Below are 23,330 nucleotides of genomic sequence, written 5' to 3'. Positions count from 1 at the left end.
AGAGACAGAGTGCCCTCCTACCTGAGTGCTGCGCGTGGCCCTCACTGGAAATCCAGCATGGACCAGTGCTGGTCCATGGACCAGTGGTGGCAGAGTTGGCGGAGCTCCCTGGGGAAGGTGAAGCTTTGCTATCACATCCCAACAGGGCATGGAGCGGCCTGGCCACTGGGTAGGGTGCTTAGTGTCTCAATTCTGATTCTGGTCCTGCCTCGGGATGGACTGGGGCTGAGGGGGGATCACTTGCTGTAAATTTTCAGGTCGTGAGAAATAATCCCCTCTCCAGAGCCGAGCTTCGCAGCCCCAGAGGGGGCGGGAACGGTGCTCCCTGGTTCTGTGCTAGCCCCCGTGCACCACCTCCCTCCTTCTGGGTTTCAAAACACCTCTGCTCTGACCCCCAGGCCCCCATATCTGCTCTCTCAAGCTGTTCCTTCTTGGGATTGAATGGCCCCATCTCAAACTTCTTGTTCCAAAGTGGGGAGCAGAACATTGTAATATGAAGCCCCACACACTTTGAATGATCTAGATTTTAGATTAATTTTGTTCATGGGCACTTAGGAGACAGCATGAGGTTCAGGGTTTGGTGAGAGGGTGCTGACCAAGGGCCAGCAGGTCAGTGAAGGGCAGGAGAGAGAAGAAGACAGTGAGGATGGAGAGTCAGTGCTGGGTGGGGCCCCGGAAGCCCAGCTTGTCTTCCTGTACAATTTTGCTCGTGGCCAGTCCTAACATGTGAACAAAAAAGTGATTAAGCAAAGGGGAGCTTATGTAAGAAGGACAAATAAAAACAATTGTGCAACATACCCCCCCGAGCCTGGAGAAGGAGCCCAGGGAAGGCATCACTGCAGGGGGCATGGGCAGTAGGACCATGTCCCCTTCAAACACAAGGGCCGCCCTGCCAGTCCTGCCGAGGGCGGGGAGGGGACACCGTCCTCCTGGAGGGAGGCCAGCATTTAATTCCTGTACTGCCACAGTGCCTGAGGGAGAGAGGCACCCTCTGATAACCATCTGTGGGAGTTTCGAAACACGTGTGTGCATCCTTCTGGGCCGAGGGCTGAGCAGTGCCCGCCTCCTTGGGCCTGGCCCTGTGCGGCAGCTCAAATGCCGTAGGTGCACCTGGCGTGGGCAGAGGGCCAAGGACTCTGCCAGAGATGAATCCAGACATGCGATGAAGCCAAGGGGCCCTCAGACCAGCTGCTGCTCGCGCACCCGGGGGCTTCTTCACCTCGTCCTAGCAGAGCTCAACAGGACCAGGTGCGCTGCCTGAGCCACCCGTGGGAGCCCCAGCCAACTGGGAAGAGCTGGCAGCATTCCAGGCTCCGAGCTGGCAGGGAAGCTTGGCAGCCAGTTCCAACAGGAGGGAGGCCCCAGCTAGGGCAGGCCAGCTCTGAGGAGTGACTTCTCACTACAGGAAGCCCCAGTCTGAGGAGATGGAAGAACAAGTGTTCAAGGGGGATCCGGACACCCCTCACTCCATCTCCTTCTCGGGAAGTGGCTTCCTCTCCTTCTACCAGGCTGGGGTGGTGGACGCCCTGCGGGACCTGGCCCCCAGGATGCTGGAAACCACCCACCGCATCGCTGGGACATCGGCAGGTGCCGTGATTGCAGCCCTGGTCACCTGCGGGATTGAGATGGGTAAGGCCTTTGTCCTGGGTTCCCTGGGGAGCCTCGGTGGCATCCCCCACAGCGGAGCCTCAGGAGTGCTCTGAGATGCTTTTGGGAGCAAAGCCTGGACTTGTGGGAGACAGGAGAGGATGAAGTGGGTCCAGTGGGACGGTGGGCAGCTATGAGTTTTAAAGCTGGGGTCTGCCAGTCATTGACCCAGCAGCTGAGCTTGGACCCATTTCTCTGTCTCTCTCAATGCTCCTACCCATGATGCCTAGTCTCCCTCAGTTTGAGGCAGGACCTCCTGCAAACATGCGTCTCGGAGATTATGCCGTGGCACAGTCAGACGTGGGGGTGAAGTGTTCCCCTGCCGGCCTCATGTCAAGCACACCCATCCTGGGAAGGGCTGCACTCCCTGTCTGGATCGCCTTGGCGGGGATGGGTTTGTCAGACCTGCTTCCAGGTGGCTGGGAAGATGAAAACTGGGGACTGGGGGTGGAGACAGGGCCGGGATGGGGGGGAACTAGGAAGGAATGTGGAAGCTCACACTTCACCTCCTGCCCTGCTAGTACAGTGGCCCCAGAGGGCCGTACCATTGACCCAGAGGGCAGGAGCGCCATCCCATGCAGGGGGCGTCGACAGATTCCTAGCAGCCCCAGACAGCAGGCCTAGAGCTGGCACTAGAGAGGCCCAATGTCCACCCACATGGGCCACCTTGGGCACATTTATTCATTTACTGTGCTGCAGTTTTGTGTCCAGCTCTGTTCCAGGCACAAGGGACAGAGTCCCTGTCCTCATGGAGCAGAAATTCTAGGAGGGGGGATACATAATAAACAATCATATAAGTAGCCTTATGATGTCACATCAGGAAGTGCAGCTTCTATGAGTAAAATTACCACAGGAAAAGGTCAGGGGGTGAAGTAGGTACTATTCTAGAAAGGGTGGCCAGGGAAAGCCTCTTGGAGGAGGTGACACTCAAGCAGAGACTCGAGTGAGATGAGTGAAGAAGCCATTGGAAGATCAGGAAGGAAAGAACATTCTAGGTGAAGTAGCAGCCAGGGAGCCGGTGGGGCTGGGGAGTGGCAGGTGAGGAGGAGGGGGTGGGGACGGGATGGAGAGGCTGGCAGGGCTGGGTCGTGTGCGGCCTGGCAGCCAGAGTGGCAGGCCCTGATTCCTCTGAGAGAGGTAGGAGCACAGACAGGCTGTGAGTGAGGCCCTGTGGGGGCAGCTAAGGGCACACACGCCACCTGGGTTGGATCCCAGCCCGACCATTTCACAACATGCGAACCCTCCGTGCCTCAGTTTCTGCATCTGTAAATTGACGATTCTACTCATACCTACTTCCCAGGGTAGAAACAAGGAAGCTGTTGTAGCTCTAGGCGGGGCGGGGGTGGGTGGGGGGTTGAGCGTAGCAGGTGCAGGGCGTTGAGGGTGGTGAGAAGCGATTGGGTGATTAGATCAAGGATGTACTTTGAAGGTAGAGTCAGTGAGACTTCCCGACAGGCCACAGTGCATGCCCCCCACCCCCCACCCCGAATTCCTGCCCTTGGACACATCCTGTCTCCAGATTCTCTCCTTTTCCGGGTGTCTGTGTTGCTTACTCGCTCCATTGCTCCCACCCTCCTCATGTCGTTATTTTAACTTCTTCAAATAACCATCTGAAAGACTCAATGGAGTCCTCATCCTCTGGCACTCAAAGACTTTTCAGAACTAATTCAGTTATATCAGTTCCGTAAATACTGCCCCAAACCTACTTGGTCAGGCTGCGATGAGCCTGGACAGTAGGGGAAAGGAACTAACACCCATGAGAGGGACACCTGACAAGAGGTGTGACCAAGGACTGGATCACATGCTGCCCGTGATTCGGAGAAAAGTTCAGGGAACGGTGAGATGCAGGTGGGACATGCATCCTGTTTACGGGATGCGCCCACATCACTCCAGCCTACTGCGTTCATTTTAACTGCCACGTAATTTACTACTAACCAATGCTTCCTTGATATCAGACGCAGTTTTAAGTCTTTGGGGTATGAACTCATTCAGTCCGCACACCCACCTCTGAGGTGAAATCTGTTATTATCTCCACTTCACAGAAGAGGAAACCGAGCGACAGAAAGCTTTAATATCTTGCCTACGGCCATACAAACAGTAAATGGTAAAGCTGGGATTTGAACCCAGTCTGGCCAGAGTCTCCACACTCACCCTTTAAACCACTCTGCTTCTTGACCAAGAGGTGTCGGGATGTAGATGCTGGTTGTATAAACAGTGGGGACAGGGAAATCTCTCTCAGCTGGTGGAGCTTGCACTCAGACCCGGGCAGGTAATCTCTACTCGGAGGGACAAGTGACTTGTGTAATGTCTGTCATCAGTTAGAAGCACAAGAGCCAGGACTTGGTCTCCTGTCTCTGAGGCTCTTTACCTCTCCCAGTTTACATTTCATTTAGCCGTTCTGTCAGTGGGCATGGCCCGCGTCTGTTGCTCTAAGCAGCACTGCAGTGCGCATCTGTGTTTGCGTCCGCCATGCCCACAAGGAAGGTTTCCCTTGGGTATGCGCCACGTTAACTGCACCAGATTTGGTTTACTTACTCTCCAAAGTGGTTGTACCGACTCCAACTCTGATTGCCCCACAATGTCATTGACCCTTGGTGCTGTCCGAGAGCAAAGTTTTAATTCAATCTAATGAACGTGAAATTATGCCTCATTTTATTTAACCTGATCTCCTGATTACCAGGGATGTTATCACTGTGTTTCCTCTTCTGTAACTTGCCTGCTCATGACCTTTTCCTATTTTTTCTATGGAATTAGCCTTTTCTCTTTAATTCGTAGATGTTCTCTCCATTGCCTGTACACTCATCATTTGTCACTTACAGACACCAGTTTCTTATTCCATCCATGTCTTGTTGTTATTTTGTTTAAAATGTTTCTTGTCCTTCAGAAAATTTTCATTTTAATGAGCCAAATGTATTAATCTTTCCTCTAGCAATTTGTGTTTCTTAATATCTTTATTTTGTTACCATGATGTCTTCTTCATTTTCTTTCAAAAGGTTTAAGGTTTTGTTCTTTCATATTTAGATTAATCCAGCTGGAACTCATTTCATAGCTATTTTGAGGTAGAAGTCCACATTTTTCTTGATTCGTCCATGTGCTGACCTACCCAGTTATCCCCCAGCATTGGGGTGGCCCTCCCCTCACTTGTCTGCGCGCTGCCTCTGGCTCACGCAGGTTCCCGGCCTCTCCTCTGTCCCACTGGCCAGTCTGTCTGCGTCTGCGCCACATCACACTGCTTTGGTCACCAGAGCCTCGTAAGGAGGGTGAATCGTATATGGAAGTCCCTCCCCTCCTCCTCTCCCAACTCCATCCTCAAACACTGCCTCTATGATTCCCGACACTTTTCCGACCCGTGTGAAAAGCTCTGTTGGGATTTTGATTGAAATGACATTTTTCCATTCATAAACATAGTCTGTCTCTCTGTTCATTCTGGCCTTCCTGTCCTTTAGTGAAGATTTTGTATGTCTTTTATTAGATATGCTAGTTTTTGTTGCTATGGAGAATGGGATCTTTCTTCTATGGCATTTTCTAATCTAATTGATTATTGCTGATATAAAGAATGTTGACTCTTCTGCACATTAATTTTTTGAGCAACCTGTTGAACTTCGTAACAGTCCTAAAAGTTTGTTGGCGGAATATCCGATATTTTACGTGTAAACAATCGCACTACCCACATGCAACTAGAGGTTTATCTCTTTTCAACAAAATTCTTCACCATGGGAGCCCTGGGGCTTCTCTCTTACTCCAGGCTGGGCTTTCCTGTCCTGAGACCGTTCTGTTCTCGTGAAGGCCAAGGTGGCAGTAGGTTCATCTGGGGATGTGTGCCTCACACTGTGACAGGAACAGATCGGGGATGTGTGGAAAAGTGTGTAAAAACACCTACCACGGTGCCTGCTTTTATTAAAGATGCAGTAAGTGTTCGTTCACTCATTCACCCAAGGGGAGATGCTCTCCATGACAACCTACGGGGAATTCAGGATTTCCAGTCTGGTCAGAAGTGGGGATGGGTGGGAACTTGCACAATTCTGAAAAATAAAAATAAAAATTTCTCCCATAAAAAATGGGGATTTGGTGGACTTACATCCCTATCCCAACCGAAGCTACTAGTTGGCACCTTCCCTTCTGTAAAAACTGCATGGCAAGCCAATCGTTCATGTCACACGTGTTCGCAGAGCATATAGTAGACCCTGCGGAGGACACAGAGATACGACACAAAATGCAACTCTGGCCTTGCTCTCAAGGAGCTGGCAGTCAGTCTGCTCAAACTCGACAGCAGCCAGCAGTCAGCTACTCATAATACAAGACAGCTCCTACTGAACATTAGCAAATTAAAAGGCACTGGTGTGCAGAGGGAGGGAGCAAATGCCTCAAATCACGGAGGGCCTCATGGAATTGGCATTTGAGCTGGTGCGTGAAAGGCGAGTGGAGTGGACACCTGACAGGTAGGGACAGGCTGGGCCGGAGCCTAGGCTTCTAGTGAGGACCGGACATGATGCCAATCACAGACCCTGGGCGAGAGTGTGGTGCGTGTGGGGGTGGGGAGAGTGCAGACCCCCTGGTGTCAGGGGTTGGTGTGAAAAGTTTCACGATAGAATACTGTACTCTAGGCCATAATTTTGGTATTCTGTCTTAGTTGTTTAGAAAATTCATTAAATCAATGGTCCTCAGTCCTGGTTGCACATTCGAGTCACTAGGGAGCTTTAAAATGCGCATTGCCCAGGCTTCTCTGAAAACAAATTAACTCGGGTCTGTGGGGGCAGGGCCTGGGAACCCAGGGAGTTTCCATGTGCAGCCGTGGATGAAACCCAGTGACCTTTGGGACACTACGATGCCGTGGGCGCATGACCAGGTGGTGGAAGCCTGTAAGGTGCCCACCACAGACCTGTACTGATGAGAATTCTGTACCTGATTACTCATGGGGAGTGGCTTTCTCCAAGGCAGAGAGGAACGGTTTCATTATAGTGGCTTTAGGCTGGCTTAGTTCCCTATGAAGGCCTCTGTCTGGGCCACAAATGAGGAAGACTGTCATCGGTTAGGGGCCAGTGCTGGTTCCCCTCATCCCCTTGGCTGACACCCACACCCAGTCCACTTTTCAGAGAAAGGGTGAAGACCCTGGGCCCACAGCCTCTCCTGGTGGTTTTTCTCCTCTTGCTCTTTTCTTCTTTTTTTTTTTTTAATTTTTCAAAATAGCTTTTGAAATACAATTCACATAGCACACAATTCACCATTTAAAGCATACAACTCAATGGCCTTTAATATATTCACAAAATTGTCCATCCATTATCAAAATAAATTATAGAACATTTTAATTATCGCCAAAGAAACCTATACTCCTTAGCTGGCACCTCTCAATTCCTTCATTCCCCCAAGCACCTGGCAGCCGCTAATGGACTTTGTGTCTCTGTGGGTTTGCCTACCCTGGACATTTCACATTAACAGGCCGTGTGCCATTGAGGTCCATCAGCCTGTGGCACGGCTCAGTGCTCACTCCTGCTCATTCATTGCCAGGAAGTGTCCTACGGGGTGGAGAGGCCACATTCCACTTGTCCACTCACCAAGGGATGGACATGTGGGTTGTTTCTTCTTTGGGCTATTATAAGTCATGACTTTAATGGTCTTTTTAATAGGAAAATGTTTAACATATTGGAAAGAATAATATAATGAACCTCAAAGAACCCATCCTCTAATTTCCACAATTATCAGCATCCACCTACTGGGTTTCATCTATTTAGCCCCCACCTGGCTTTGTTTGCTGCCTACCTTGTGTATTTGAAAATCACGTTACACTCGCACAGAAGCTGCGTGTAGGCTCACTGGCCTTGTTTTTCAGAGAGCCCTTCAGCTCCTGTATCGCTCTGCAGACAAGGCGCTGAAAGGTGCTTGTGTTCGAGGGCCCAGGTGCGGAGGCTGGTGGACCCCACCCCACAGCAGGGAGGGTGCTGGCCAGGGGCGGGGACGACCAAGGACTGCGCTGACTTTCAGCGGAGCTTATCAGGTGACTTTGTTTTCACCTCTAACAGTAATTATTTTACAATACATCTCACCCTGCCCCCTCAACAATGCCAACCCCAACCTCCCCCAGTGAACACCAAATCCAACCGTTCAGGGGTGGGGCTGAGGGTGAGCGGGGCTGGGAGCTCTTCCCCCCACTGCACAGTGGTCTCAGAGTGCTCCGAGTCTCTGTGCCTTTGCTCCAGCTGCTCCCTCTCCCCCCTGAAGCTGTCCCCTCTCTTCTCTCCCTCTGTTACGTCTCCCCATCCTCTGAGGCCAACCTCAGAGGTCACCTCTTCTGTGTTCCTCCTGATCCCCAGCAGGTGCTAAATCCTTGGCGTTCTGACAGCCTTGGAGACCAGCATTGCCCTGGGGGAAAGCACAGACTAGGAATATGGCTTTCTGGACTCTGAGAGCAAGGGCTACCAAAGTGTCTTGCAGTCAAATCCTGAGCCTAGCTTGCCACACACACTCTTGTCACGTGTTGTTTCAGAGTGGGGCTTANCTGTGCCTTTGCTCCAGCTGCTCCCTGCCCCCCCCCCCCGAAGCTGTCCCCTCTCTTCTCTCCCTCTGTTACGTCTCCCCATCCTCTGAGGCCAACCTCAGAGGTCACCTCTTCTGTGTTCCCCCTGATCCCCAGCAGGTGCTAAATCCTTGGCGTTCTGACAGCCTTGGAGACCAGCATTGCCCTGAGAGAAAGCACAGACTAGGAATATGGCTTTCTGGACTCTGAGAGCAAGGGCTACCAAAGTGTCTTGCAGTCAAATCCTGAGCCTAGCTTGCCACACACACTCTTGTCACGTGGTGTTTCAGAGTGGGGCTTAGCAAGGAGGGAGGAAAGGTGCAGACCAAAGCTGGTCCTGCAAACAGTGAGTGACCTGGGACAAGACACCTGGAGCCTCAGCTCGGCCACTGTACAATGGGAAAGAATAATTTCTGCCTCCCCTCCCCCATGGCTGGCTCTGGGGATCAGCAGGGGTGCCTATGAATGAGCTTTGCAAACTGAGGGATTGATGTTGTAACTGCATTGGTTGGGATAGCAGAGACGTTAATGAAACAGAAGAGCACTGCTTACTTACGTGGCCTTTGTGCCCCAGCCCCCCAAGGCTGGTGCGGTGGCTCCACCTAGTTAGGACCCAGGTTCTTTCCATTGTGTTGCTCACCATCCGAGAGGACTCGCCGCCACGTCTGCATTCCAGTTAGTGGGGGTGGGGGAGGGGGGCATACCTCTCTCCTTTAAGGGCAGGCGTTGGAGGGGACACACATCAGTGACCCTACAGCCTGTGGATCAGAACGTGGCCACACCGAATGTAGAGGAGCCTGGAAAATGTAGACTTTATTTTGGAAGGCCATGTGTCCAGCTAAAAATTGGGACTTTGATTACTAAGGAAGAAGGATAAATGTATATTGGGGACAACTAGCAGTCTCTGCCACGATAACAATCATTGGTGACATGATGATGATGGAGAGACTCTGCCTGGGGCCAAAGCCATGCCTCCACAGCCATGAGGTCAAGTCCAGTCTGTTGGCTGGGGCAGGGCTCGGCTCTGAGCTGCTGGCCGGCTGCCCCCCTGACAGCTCGGGGCATGAGCACCTCAGTCCCACCCGGGGCCCTGGGTCATGGGCCATAGCGCCCATTGTGTGCCCTGTCTAGAATGACCTTCAGCTCTTCTCCCCAGAGGTATCGCCTCCTCCCAGGAGATCCACTGGGTGTCTTTCCTTGGTCTCCGGTTTGCCCCCAGTATCCGTCCACCCGCTCTAGCACTTGATGTGATCTGTGCTGCCTTGATTTTTCAGACACCGTTTCTCGTTCCATCAACTACACTGGCTGGGCGATCTGAGGTCTTATGGGTCCCCTGGCTCCCACAAATTGCTCTTCAGATAAGAGCGGCTCGGTAAACTCCTGACGCTTGCCGGCTGTTGGCAGGCATGCCAATGAATGTGTCTTTGCCATTTCTGTTTTGGGGTTTACCCAGCTCTGAATAATTTTTCTGCAGTTATGGATATGACTTATAATACTAGAATGTCATAGATGGAAGGTCAGTGAGTCCAACTCATTTGCTTTTATAAATAGCTATATTTAGACTTTGGGAGAGGAAGTGACTAGTTGGAGGTGGAACACACTTAGGCCAGTGGTTTCCAAACTGTGTTCCGAGGAGCCCCAGGGTTCTATGGGGCGGGAGGGGCGGGAGCAGGGAGCAGCGAGAGGACACATGCTGAGCCCCGGGGCCGCAAGTGTAGCCCTGCCGTCGTCTGTCTCATGCACGGGTTTATTTTCATTGAAAGAAAGTGTTCCAGTAATTTTTTCTTTTAATTTGAAAGTGTCTGTTTGAGACAAAGAGGTTGAGGACCAGATTCTGACTGAATTGCAAAGATAAAACAGGCCACCCCTTCCAGGTGCTGGGGCTCCAGTGGTGAACAAGACAGCTGTCTGCCCGCATGGAACTAGCGTTCTCTCAGTGAGATCAAGCCATAAATCGCCAAAAATTGTCAGCATACATGCTCAAAGGAGAAAATAAAGCCGGAGAAGGGCGTGGTGAGTGATCAAAAGGTGAAGTTTCAGGCGGGCGTTCAGGGGAGGCTGAGGCAGAGGAAAGGGAGGGAGAGCCAGGTGTGCTCTGTGTTTCCAGCTGAGAGCCCAGCAGGTGCAACAGCCCTGTGGCACAAACGCACTCGCCCTCTCGGAAGGAGGGTCTTCTGGACAGGGATTGGGCTTCTAAAGAACATTTCAAAGCGCATGAGCAGGTCATGGAGCAGTGGGGCCCCCCCTTCAACGTGGGCACAGCGGGACCCCACATGACTCCCCCCTGAGGGGGGGAGGATGCCACAGGTGTTTTTGTCTGCCCCCCACACCTGGTCAGGCACTGCTTTGGGCGGCTCCTGCCATGCCACTGACCAAAGGCTTCCCGGGGCACTGGAGTCAAGGGCAGCTGAAGTTACTGTCATTAGCAGGTGGCTCAGGTGTGTTCTGGGCAGTAGGCCCATTGGGACACAGCAGCCAAGGCTGCCAGATCAAGACTACCTCTGTGAGAACCTTGGCTCAGGTAATTCCTTTCCTCAGTCACCCATGGGCCCTTGCCATTCAGTCGAGGAATAAGACACCCCAGGGCTGATGGAGAATGCAGCTCCCAGGAGGGAGAAGGACTGGGCTGGAGAACAGCAGGTGTAACATCCCTGTGGAGAACATGCGCTGCATTTTCAGGAAGGAAGGAAGGCCTCTGTCCTTCTGGACAGGAAATGGCCCTGCCAATAGCTGCTGTGTGTCCTTGACCAGCCAGCGACCTGCCTCGCCCTGGTTTTTCCCACCTGTAACTTGGAGTGGGAACACATCCCTTGGACATTATGGTGAGGGCCAAAAGAGGTCGTGGATGTTCCAGACACAGTGCTTGGCAAATACTAGTCAAAAAATAAGTCTGATGAATGAATGTCGAATGAATGGATGAATGAGTAAAGAGAAAATTATCTTGGAAAAAAAAGGCATAGGTAAAGCAGCACTGTTCGAACTTAACTAAGAATGTTCTATAGAATTTACCAAGCTTGTTAAAGCAAAGATCCCAGGTTCCAATCTGGCCTGATTAATATTTTTAATACTTTAATCGTGAGCTTTAGCCCACACAAGGTTTTCCCGTGGGAATTCTGTGTGGCCTGGACCAAGGAAGAACCCATCTGAGCTGGTTTGCAGTGGCCCTGGCCAGGCGCCCCAGACTCACCGCCAACCGGGGACCAAGCTTCACGGTAACTACCTCGCAGGTTGTACCACTTCGAGCTCTAAATCACCAGCGAGGCAGACCCGGGGCCTCGAGCTTTTACGGGAGAGCCCCAGGCAGAAACAAGCCACTGGCACCATCCCTGTCAGGGTGGGGGGGCCTGGCGTTAGCAGGGCTCCTGTTCAACTCCCCTCACAGGCCCAGGGCCCAGCCCCGAGGCCGTGTCACCAGGTTTCTCCCCCAAGTGGGGGCTTTCAGTCCCTCCTCCTCTTTCTTCTTGTGAGTTTGGCCATGTCTATTTTATTTTAATCAGGCTTTTTGCTGTTGCTATGGTTCTTGAAGCTGAGGCGGTTTCTTTTTAACTTAGCTCTATTGCTCAAGCTGGAAGTCTGTCCAGAGTTCCCTGAAACATAATGGAAACCTCCATCTTTTTCATTTTACAAGGGTGTGTATGTGTGTGTTTCCGAGGCAAAGATGTTTCCCTGGCTGCAGGTGCACTTTCAGAATCAAAATGTTTTCATCAAAAATCATTCTCAGTGTGGTGATTGCGGGAGTGTGGTGATTGCGGGAGGCGGGGGTGGAGGCATAAGAAGGTAACGAAGATAAATGGTAGTGGGAAAAATACAATAAAAAATAAACTAAAAAAATCATCCCCACCTCTGGCTGGGTGGCTCAGTTGGTTGGAGCACCACCCAGTACCCCAAAAGGTTGTGGGTTCAGTTCCCAGTCAGGGTAGATAGCTAGGTTTCAGGTTTGATCCCTATTCGAGGAGACCACCAATCTCTCTCCCTCTCTCTCTCACCAGTAAATGAGGGGGGGGCTTTTCCCACAAGTCCCCCCGTCTGCCAGGGATGAAAGTAAACATAATGAGGTATTCAAACAAGGCATGATCTGCTTGGGGAGGAGAGGTGGCCGTTCCCTCAAAAGGGAAGGGCCTCCAGCCCTCTCCTCCAGGAGCTTTTATTGGGTTGTAGTACACAGGAATACAGGGCAGCAAGGATCAAGTAGTAGATAACATTTCAAAGAAATCTGAGGGCTAAGTCTGAGTCAGAGTCTGTCAGGAAAGGAGTTTTGCAGAAACTTTACGGTTTCTTGCTCGAACCCTTAACATATGAATGAAAGCACTCTTAGCAGAGCAGATTTCACAAGTTTTTCAGGAATTATTTGTGATGCCAGATTTTCTCCCACCCCAGACATGCTCTAGCAAGGCAAGGAGCTGCACCTCTCCCCATCACAGGTTTTCAGGCTTAAGTGGATTAGAGCCAAGAAGCGCTTCTCCCAGAGCACTGGGGACTCGGGCTATGTCACATAGCTGGGGGGGCACGGGTCTATTGCTTGCTCTTTGTTGCAGCCCCCTGAGTCCTTCCATGATGGCCTCCCAAGTGATCGAGTCTGGCTTAGGTTGCCCCTCCTCTGAGAGGAGACCTACCCACCAACAACATAGACCATGCTTTGGGGACAGGGAGAGGAAACTGCGGCAGCATTTGCTACCAGAGACAAGCCTTGTCCCCTGCAGCTCGCATTCTGGAGGTCGCTTACTCCTCCTTAGCCATGGGGGGTAGAGTTACAATCCTGGAACCAGGAGGAGCATCCACAACATGTGAACATACCCTCAGCTGATGATTTAAAAGCAAAATCATTCCCAGAGTTATTTATCTGCCTGAGATGGCGGTGTTTTCTGTAAAAGGTACTCTGCTCTGACTCCCAGCTTAGAGTCACGCGACAGCAGCTACATACTTACCAAGCACTTACCAGGCGCCAGGCTCTGCACTCAGTGCGTTGCAGGAATCACTCACTTTAACCCTCTCACAACTCCATCAAGTAGATACTACCTCTAGACCCCTTTGTACCAAAGGAAGAAACAGGTATTGAGGACAGTTAGATAACTTCCCAGGTTTCTACGGCAGAGCCGGGCCTGGGACCCCGCTTAATGTCTACATTCTGCATCCACCCTAATCATGGTTTCAGAAGGCACTTTGCAAGCACCACGACGGTTTTCCTGCCAGACTCCATGGCCAGGCAATCCTTTGCACACTGATCAAGAAAGTAAGATCAAATGACATGACATATATGAAAAAGACTTTTTATAACATGCTACAGAAATACTGGCACTGTGTGGCTGTGAGTCCACAGTGGAATCGCTGTCTTTCAATTCCAAGTCACTTGCATCTACATGTTTAGCCTCTACAGCCAAGTGGATGAAGATATTTTTCTTCTCCAAACAATCCTTTGGTGTCTTTTTAAAAAAGATTTTATTAATTTTATTTCTAGATTGAGGGGAAGAGGGAGAGAAACATCAATGTGTGGTTGCCTCTTTCACACCCCTTACTGGGGACCTAGCCCGAAACCCAGGCCTGTGCCCTCACTGGGAATTGAACCAAGACCCTGTGGTTCACAGGTCGGCCCCCAATCCACTGAGCCACACCAGCTAGGGCCAATCCTTTGGAACCTTGATGAGAAGAAACTTGAATGGAGAATCTGGCAAAATTTCTGAATGTGTTGGTCTCACCACAGAAACATCTAATTGCTGGGGAGCATCCCATGCAGGTGACACACATGGACACCTTCCCCAGCATCAGCAGGCAGACCCTAGCCCAGGCTGGGTGGCAAGCAAGCACTGTGTGTCTGACAGCTTTGTTCAATCTGTTCTTTACTGTTCTCATCTTTCTGGAATAATGTTATATTTAGAGGAAAGTTGCTGATACATACAGAGAGTTCCGTATATCCGTCAGCATTAAGACATCAACATTGGTGCATCACTATTAACTATAGATTCCTCCAGTTTTTCTACTAATCTTCTCTTTCGTCCCCAGGATCCAACCCAGGATCCTGCATTGCATCTTAGATCCATTTTTAAACCAGCTCAGTCAAGAGTATTAGAATAGCATTTTCTTTGCTTCACTTAGGGATCAGATTCAGCCAAGACAGTTGAGCTGCGTCTCCAATGCTACAGGGAAAACAGGCAAATGGACAGTACACAAACCTGTCGGTTGACCCAGGGTGCTGAGGGTGACCCGACTCCATCCTCGCAAGACCACCACATACGAGAGTCTCCTGCCTGGTGCCAGCTCTGGGTCTTGTGTCCATCTGTGTGGGAACAGGAGTTAGGACCAGGCTTGACAGAGCAAACTGCTGTGTCCGCCCTTCACACCCCCACAGAGTTAGAAAGATTCCCATCAGCCCAGCAGAGAGGGCACTCTTTGATCTCCACTCCAATTGTTCACTCATTCATTTTTTTACCATTCATTATTCATTTATTCAACAAACATTTTTAAACATATTTCTAACTTATTGACTTGAAAGAAACATCAATTTGTTGTTCCACTTATTTACATATTCACTGGCTGATTCTTGAATGTACCTGACCAGGGATCAAACCCGAAACCTTGCGAATTAAAATGACACTTTAAGCAATTGACCTAAAGTGCTTTTTGGCAAACGTTTATTAAGTATCTACAGTGGGCCACATGGCCACATACTGAGTTAAACGCTAGGGGCATAATGGGGTACAAAACAGAAATAGCTCCTCCTTGTAGAACATTAAATAATTTATTCATTCTTGGATACTCACTAAGTGTTCAACACCAAGCTAGACAATAATAGGGGAGAAGGGTGTTTTTGATGTAGGCCCTATCCTTCAGTGCAAAGCTGGGTGGATCGCTCCTGGATTCTGAGGGAGGGGCCATAGGGACTGGGCAAGGGCCCAGGTCCTGGGAAAGTGCAGCCAAAGCACCTTGATAGGAACCCAGGAGATGGACCAGTAGGAGGCACGACTGTTTCCACGGCAACACGATGTAAGACAATCTGGACTTTTAAAGCCAGGTCTTAGTAAACTCTTAGGGTGAGAGAACAGTATGTGTGGAAGATTGTGACTACCCATAAAAAGTAGTATTGTGTTATTCTTTTTAAGTGCCTACTAGGTCAGAGTTGTTTCGCTTTTGGCTGAAGCCTAAAATGCATTCAGAACAGAGTAGAAAAATGAGTTTCTCATACATTCTAATTCTGGGTCATGCTAACAGGGACTGTGAGACCTAGGGTATACATTCTTCATTCATTTTCCATCCATCCAAACAGCCAGCCAGCCAGCCAGCCATTCGGCCATGGCTATGGAGTTTAACCTTCATTCTGAGCTGGGTTTCTTGCCCTTAAAATGAGAGAATTAGTCTAGCGTAGTGTTTTTGGTTTGACCTATGCTCCTAGAATTTTAGAGCTCTCAGGGCTGTGCATACAGGGGCTTCCTTCTCAGGGCGCGGTGGGGCAGACAGGGCTGAGACTCCGCTTGATCCCAACCCAGAAGAGCCCTGTGTTTCGCTGTTCCGTGTATTGGGTTTCCGCTTAAGATTTCTTTTGAGCGAAGTCTCGCTGACTGAAAAACCACTGCCCCAGAGGGTCTCTGTGGCTCTGCCTGTGGCGACACTGCAGCCTGAAGCCGAGTTGTTTTCCATCAATGCCCCTGCAGAGCCGGGGATATAATAAAATAGTGAATAACCAGGGTCTCTGCCCCACAGGGGCTTGCTGCCACTGTGAGGATAAACTGAGATCGTAAATGTGAAAACCTGGCTGAGTAAACGACCGTTGTTAAGATAATTATTATTATTATTACAGTGGAGTCAGGCAGTCAAGACATACCCACAGGGAAATGCAGCCTACAATTCAGGTTACAATTAGGGACCAGGCGGGAGCAGCAGACTTCTAGGTCTGAGTAAGGGACTCTGAGACACTTATCTCAGGGACTCTGAGAATCCCTGAGCTTTCCTGGGAACGCAGCTCTGCTCACCCTCCTCCCTCCAGGGGCTTCGGCGTCCCTGCTTCCCGGTGCCTGCTGCGCTCCTTCGAGAAGCGCCTTGCAGTGACTGGCTGAGCCTGAGGTTGTTGCTAGGCTACCGGTCCGGGAGACTGAGGCCCCAGAGTCCCATCCCCCAGGGCACATCCATCCTACACAACCGACCCAATTCGGGCACCCTCTAAACGGGATACCCAGCCGTTTAAATTGTCAGCTACCAAATGCCTATCTTTCTAGGATTTTTCACTTAGCAAGGGGCCTTGTGGAGGATGGAAAAAGAGATATCGATTTTATTGAGTCATTTTGAATAGCTGCTTCTCTGTCATGACCTCGGTGTCCTCCTTCCATTGCTGGGGCTCATTCATTTATTCATTATTCAAGTACGAATTCATGTTTATTAAGTGCCTACCACGTTCCAGGCGCTTTATCAGGTGCTAGGGACAAAGAGATGAACAAGAGAGAGACCATCCTTGCACTCACAAAGGGAGAAACATCAGGCCCTTAAGCAAATAAAGAAGACAAACACACATCTGATTATCCCTTTCCTTCCCTATCAATGATTCTTCTGCCCCCACATTCCTTACTAGATCTGTAGGACGCCCCACGCTGACAGGGCAGAAATGCCTCGGCCACCCCTGCCTGTGCTACATGGCACCAGGAAACACACCCGCACTCTGAAACGGGGTACACACCCTCACCTCCACAGTGCTTCAGCTCTGCTCTTTTGCATCCACTCGTGAGCCTCAGCACACCTTGATAAAGGTGAGGGGCAGGGAGCATTATGCCTTGTTCAGGTGAGAAAGCTGATAGGCAGAAGCATTAAGAAGGCTTTCCTGTGGTCACATGGGGAATTATTGGCATACCAATATTGAGCACTTACTACATGGGAGCACTTCAAATACCACCTGCCTCAGAACAACCCAGTGAAGTAAGTACCATTAGTCCCAATTTATAGGTGGCAAATTGAGGCTGGAGGAAGTTATATCACTTGCCAGTGATGGTCCAGAGAGCATGTAGCAAAACTGGGATTTGAACCAAGTCTGTCTGGCTCCAATGCCTGAGCTCTTTCCAAGAAATGGATGTGGCCATAGCAAACAGTAAAAGACTCTGAGTGGCTGAGGTTGAAGCAGCTTCCAAATGACCTCAAAACTTCCCTGAGGATCTTATTTATTTGTTTGTTTGTTTGTTTGTTTGTTTGTTTGTTTTCTTACTGGAGTTTTTAGCACTACAGACTCAAAACCTGATGAATTGGCCATACTTACCAATATGGTTAACTCTGTTTTCTATCCACCCATCTGGGATGATCTTGCCTTCAAGCTTTTATTGGGTGACTAAGTCAAGTAGCTCTTCCTTGTGAATATCTCCATTATTTGCTTTGCCTCCCTGTCAGGTTTTCTTTTCCTTTGTTCACACACTGAACAAACATTGAGCAGCCACCAATCAGTCGTGGCTGGCAGAGGTGAGTATGGTTCATCTCTGCCCTTGAGCAGTTCCCAGCTTATAGCAAAGGCTTCTGAAGGGCCTTCTATGGGCAAAGCACCACGGTAGGCCATCGAGGGAAAGGACCACAAGAACCAGCCGCCCTCAGAGAATCTCCTTGGCTTGGGAGACAAACCCACCACCCTTAGATAATACAAAGGTGCAAAAGGACCTGGCGAATGTGGGCTGGGGTGGGAAGAGCCAATCCTGAGTTTCCGGAGGTGCTGTTTTTAAATCCTGCCTTGCCGTGGTCGGTGTGGGACACTCTCAGAGGCCAGCAGCCTGCAGCTTGGAAGGAGGCCTTTAAATGGGAGAAGCTGCTGGGAACTACAGAGAAGCAAGTTAAATTTATCCCTCCTTGCAGCACCCAACAATTGCAATGCTTAACACTTGACTTCCTACCAACAGAGACTTGCTAACCAGATTAGTTGTTTTTCCCACACCTGGGGGTGGGGAATAGAGAGAGAGAGAGAGACTCTGAAGACAGAGACACACAGAGACCTGAAGGGAAGGAAGGAGAAGCAGAGATAAAGGCATCTGTTGATATGGGTCCCCCTTGAGCAGCAGGAAAGGACATTAAACTGGGCACCTGAGTGGGAGAAATCAGACCATCTCCTGTCCCTTCCCTCCCTGCCTACAGGATTCTGGCCAGAGCATTGCTAACTTCCAGGTAGCGCTGCTTTTAGATGTATGTGTACTGAAGATGTCTGTACTATTTCTATTATCTTGGCCACTGCTCTGTCCTCTCACCTACCACAACCCCTGAATAGCTGAGTTGACTGTAATTGGATAACATAAAAAAGCCATGATTAAAATAAGCATTACAAGACTAATTATGCACATGCCCCTAACCTAGCATTGCCACCTCTACTCCCATCCTAAGGAAAATAAGAAAGGACACAGGCAGAGAATTCAACATGAGATTTTTAATTACAGCATTGTTTATAAAAGCAAGAAGACAAACTAAACAGCAACCCCTTTTGGGGACCTGCTCAATAGACAACCTTATGACCTTAGAGTAGCTCTCCGTGCTGCCTATAAATTAGGTTGTAAGTGGGGACTTATTGGTGGGAAAGACATGATTTATTAGGTGGAAAAAGCAAATCACAAAGCAGTATGAATAAACTGACTCCATAAAAGTATTCTTGTAAGTAAGAATACATATAAAATACATAGTTAATTTCTGGGTGAAGGGATTCTAAGTCATTTAATTTTTTTTCTTGTTGCTATCTGTGTTTTTAAAACTGTCCCCACAATGGACATGCATTTCTTATGCAATAGGAACACATTTCCTCCCGTCCGTCCCAGCGAGTGCCTCCTGCCGGTGGTCCAGGCCCGTATGAGCACACTGAACGAGTCACTCCTGGCTCCCACGCCTTGTGGGAAAAGCCACCAGCCCTTTTGTGACCACTTCAAGTTGCTCATTAAGAATTCCAAAACCAGCATGTCCCCACCCTAGTCTGACTCCTCATCCCAGCTGGTCTTGTAGACTCAGTGACCCACCACCTTGGTATCCAAATGTCCAGTTGTTTCATTACCTGCTGGTGGGTTGGCCACCACCTTCCCTTGAGGGAAAATGCTGTTTGTGCAAGTTGACACATGGAAAAGCTAACCTTGCTAAAACCGCAGATGCTTCCCACCTCCCAGGAGCACCCTCCCCTCTAAAGGGATGAAATTAAGATGCTCTGTTGCTCAGACCAATCCCTACCACACACATGCAGCTGCGATTCTAAATGCTGGTGAGAAAGGTTGTCACCATGGCAACTCAGGCTCGATCAGCCTCTGGGATGGGCCCAATACCAGGGAAAGAAGGTGGGGTGGGAGTCAAAACAAACACCGCCTGGCTGTCTCACCTCAGGAAGGACACCTAGCGATTCTCAGACTCAGTTTCTGTATCTGCAAAGTGATGTGGAAGCTCCTTACCCTGTCTACCTCCAGGATGAATGAGGAGTAACCTGTGACCATAAAACACAAGAGGAGTAGAGCATCAGTGGCCTTGGTTTGTCCCCACATCACTGTGTGTTGGGCCGGTCACTCAACCTTTCTGTGCCACAGCCGCTCTATAAACAGAGAGACAGTGTTCACTGTGATAACTTCCCAGATACATTGCCAAGCTCCCATGAGAACCTCAGAATCTCAAAATTAGAAAGAATCTTAACCCTAACCGCCCAGCCAGGAATCCCTTTGGTAAGTTCTCTGAGGTACTTGTCCTGCCTCTGCTTGATTACCTCTAGTGGCAGAGAGTTCATGACTACGCAACTTCCCGACAGCCATTGCTACATGATGCTGATTGTAAGACAGTTCTTCTATATGGGATGTTTTACAGTTAAATATTTGTTTACAAATTTTAGCAGTTCTTTCTAGAGCTGTTTTCAGTCCTGCCTTTACCAGAGAGTTCCCACAAGGTAGAAAATAGAGCAATGAGCAAGCTGCAGGAGTAGGCCTGGCTCTGGAAGCTTACGGCTTAGTTGAGTGGAAGGAGTATGGGTTCCAGGACCACATATCATCTATGTCAAAATCCCACCCTGTCCACTTTTACCAGGTAGTTGGTCTTGGGCCAGTTATATTACCTCTCTGAACCTCAGGCTCCTGATCGGTAGGGTGAGGAGAGAAATACCTACTTCATAGTACTTCTTAGCAAGCCTATAACCCAAACTTCCACAGCAGATTCTGGAGATTGTGGGGGTGGGGTGCTTACACCTTCCTCTGCCACACCCCTGAACAACACATCTGCCCTCGGAGCCCCAGAAGGCCTGTCTCCCCCTCCGGGGGCGCCTGCAGCACAGCTGTCTCCCATGGGTCAGGGCCTTCTTCGCCTTGAGCCTGTTCCAGGAGTCAAAATTGAAGATGATGCCACGGTTTCAGGACAAAGTTCACCGCCCATCTCTACCGCCGCTCCCTCGCCCAGTAATTCCTCTGCCTCAAGGCCTGCACCCCCGCCCTGCACACAGATTAGCTGGCACTAAATCAGTGTGCCAGGGGGTCACTTGGTGAGGGCTTTCAACTGTGTCCTGTTTTGATAGGAACCTCAAATAGGACAAAGCCTCTAAGACTCCAGAAGAATGTAGTCCGGTGGTAGACTGCCAGGCACGGGGATGGGACGTCGGGGAAAGCTCTTTTGGGATGGGAAGGTGGTCCTTTGCCTCAGTGGGAATGGAGTCAGGATGCCTTGGTCTAGTTTTGCTGTTGACTAGCTGTGGGATCTCCGGAGCCAGTGACTTGATTTTTCAGGGCCTTGCTCTCCTCCTGTGCAGCATGGCAGGTGGGCTCCTGAGCTCTTCCCTGCTTTAGAATTCTACATTTTTCCGTATGTTGGATGCAGGATTAGATGAAAAATCGCTGTCGCCGGGTGCTGACCTCCCACTCCTCTCTGCTTTCTCCACAGGCGAGTACCTCAGATTCCTTAATGTGGGCGTGGCTGAAGTGAAGAAATACTTCCTGGGACCCCTGGCCCCCTCCTGCAAGATGGTGCAGATGATGAGGCAGTTTCTGTACCATGCCCTGCCCGAGGACTCCTACAAGGCTGCCACCGGGAAGCTCCACGTGGCCCTCACCCGGCTCACGGATGGAGAGAGTGTTGTGGTCTCAGAGTATAGGTCCAAAGAAGAGCTCATTGAGGCAAGGGGGTTGGGCGGGGGCAGGGGAGTAGGCGGGGCCCAGAGTAGGGGCGGGGCCTTGGAGTGGGACGCGGGAGGAGAGGTTGGAGGGTTAACTGGTCCTGCTTCTCTTGACTGGCCCGTGGGATGATCTACCTGTCTTCCTCCCTTCCATCTATTTTCTGCTTTCCTAATCCTTCCCTTCATGCACCCTCCCGACAGCTCTCTGTGTCAGGCACACTGTTAGAGGAGATGGACAGAGACACATCCAAGACAAATCCAACGTGGTCACCATACCCAGGACTTCAGCACCAGGCGTCCCCAGGGGCTCGGCCCCTCCTTTTGCCTCTGCCCTGCCCTGGCGCTAATCCTGGAGCTTCCCAGAGGCCGGGTGTTACCAGCAGAGGTCCTTGTCTCCCTTAGGGCCTCTCAGTTTGACTTACTTCCAGTTTGTGGCTACAGCCTTCCTCTCTACCTCCCTCTTCCAATGGTCCTTGACAAAAGGATTGAATTACCGCTAAATGGGTTATCACTTAGGAAAGTGCTCTCTAACAGTGACTGTTCTAACCTCATTAATATAAAATTTAGCTATGAATTACTATTGCTGGAGAATGCTGTGGATATACCCAATTTTCATTCATGACAAAGGGGTTAAGCTGCATGACCCTCTGTCTTATATTTTTATTTCCCACCCCTCCCCTGAATACAAGGCCATTGCCACATGTCCTCACATCCCCACACTGGCCTGGCCATGATCCTGGGCGGGGAGGATGAGTAGGCAATGGGCATGGAGACTTCTTTCACCCACCTCATATCCACCTGGGTTGGTTAGCACCAGCTCTTCAAGACTTTTCTCTCCAGTCTTACTCCATCACCTTCCACTTCTATCCACACCAACCAGAGCAAACCACACAGCAGGTCTTTGTGCCTTTGTGCCTGCTGCGCCCTCTGCCGGGGAGGCCCCTCTCTCCTTCTCACTCCCCTTCACCCGCTTAAGAAGACTCCAGCCACTCCTGCTGGGGAACTTGCCTTCATCATCTGCTTGCCCCATAGCCCCCTCGGTTGGGTGCTCCTCCTTTGGGGCCACAGTGCCCATGCTCACCTCCATCACAGCACCTGTCACCCCTACTTGCTTACTATTCCCCTCTTTCGACGTTCCCAAGGTGGGCATCGAACCCTCCTTTGAGGCCAGGGCCTGACCCAAGCCAGATTTACATTGATGCTTGTTGAATACCGTTGGGTTTATGAAAATTTAGTGCTGGAAGGGACCCTGGAGACCATCAAGGTCCCCCTTTCCCTTTAAAGCTGGGACATCAGGCCCAGACTGACCAACTTGGTTACCAAGGACCCAGCTGATTAGGGCCAGGACAGGGACGAAACTTGGGAGGAAGGCAGTGCCTCCACCTTGGGTTTAAGGGAGGCCATGCTGGCAGTGCCCCCAAGGCCCCATGGCCTCAGGCACCTCAGCCTTGTTCTCCTCCCCACCGCAGGCCCTCTACTGCAGCTGCTTTGTCCCCGTGTACTGTGGTCTCATCCCCCCGACTTACCGTGGTGTGGTGAGTGCTTCAATGTGGGAGGGGGGCGAGCCAGGATCCAGGGGTGCCTCAGAGCCCCTGTGACCCACATCTGGGAGAACAGAGGGGTGGTCTCAGAAGCCAGTGGGAAGAACAAGACTGGGAAAGGTTCCTATATTCTTCTACTCAGAATTCCCCCCCTAAATAGGTTTCTGGGGCTTTCAGATGAACTTTCCCAACTAGATTGGGCTTCTCTCTGGACACACCAATTGTTTCCTGAACCTGGCAAATCAAGATGCCACAGGCCTTCCAGATTTGCACAGACTCAGAAGAGAGTGTAAATGCAGACCTTGCCCTGGCTAGTGTGGCTTAGTGGCTGGAAGGTCCTGTAACTGAAAGGTGTAGCTTCAGTTCCTGGGCAGGGCACACACCTAGGTTGCAGGTTCATGCTCAGTATGGGTGAGGGCCTATAAGACCCCTGGTCCAGATGTGTAGGGTCACTGGTCCTGGCCTGGATCCCCAGTCTGGGGATTGGAAAGCAACCAGTCGGTGCTTCTCTCCCATTGATATTTCTTTCTTTCCCTTCCTCTCCCTCTAAAAAAGCAAATGAAAGTGT

The 23,330-nt window shown here is 50.5% G+C and overlaps 1 protein-coding gene across 1 annotated transcript in view; it reads left to right on the top strand.

Annotated features, from left to right (window-relative positions):
* The first annotated feature begins 1,081 nt into the window (after positions 1–1,081).
* Positions 1,082–23,330, top strand: part of PNPLA1 (patatin like domain 1, omega-hydroxyceramide transacylase) — a 36,500-nt gene continuing 14,251 nt past the window's right edge. Inside the window, 3 exon segments of the mRNA XM_037063308.1 lie at positions 1,082–1,629; positions 20,990–21,222; positions 22,691–22,756. Coding sequence (XP_036919203.1) covers positions 1,425–1,629; positions 20,990–21,222; positions 22,691–22,756 — 504 coding nt within the window. The 5' untranslated portion in view covers positions 1,082–1,424.

This window comes from Sturnira hondurensis, unplaced genomic scaffold, assembly GCF_014824575.4.
Source record: "Sturnira hondurensis isolate 20B ecotype Veracruz unplaced genomic scaffold, ASM1482457v3 Scaffold0014430, whole genome shotgun sequence".
Lineage (NCBI taxonomy): Eukaryota > Metazoa > Chordata > Mammalia > Chiroptera > Phyllostomidae > Sturnira > Sturnira hondurensis.
This window is presented reverse-complemented; position numbering and strand designations above follow the sequence as displayed.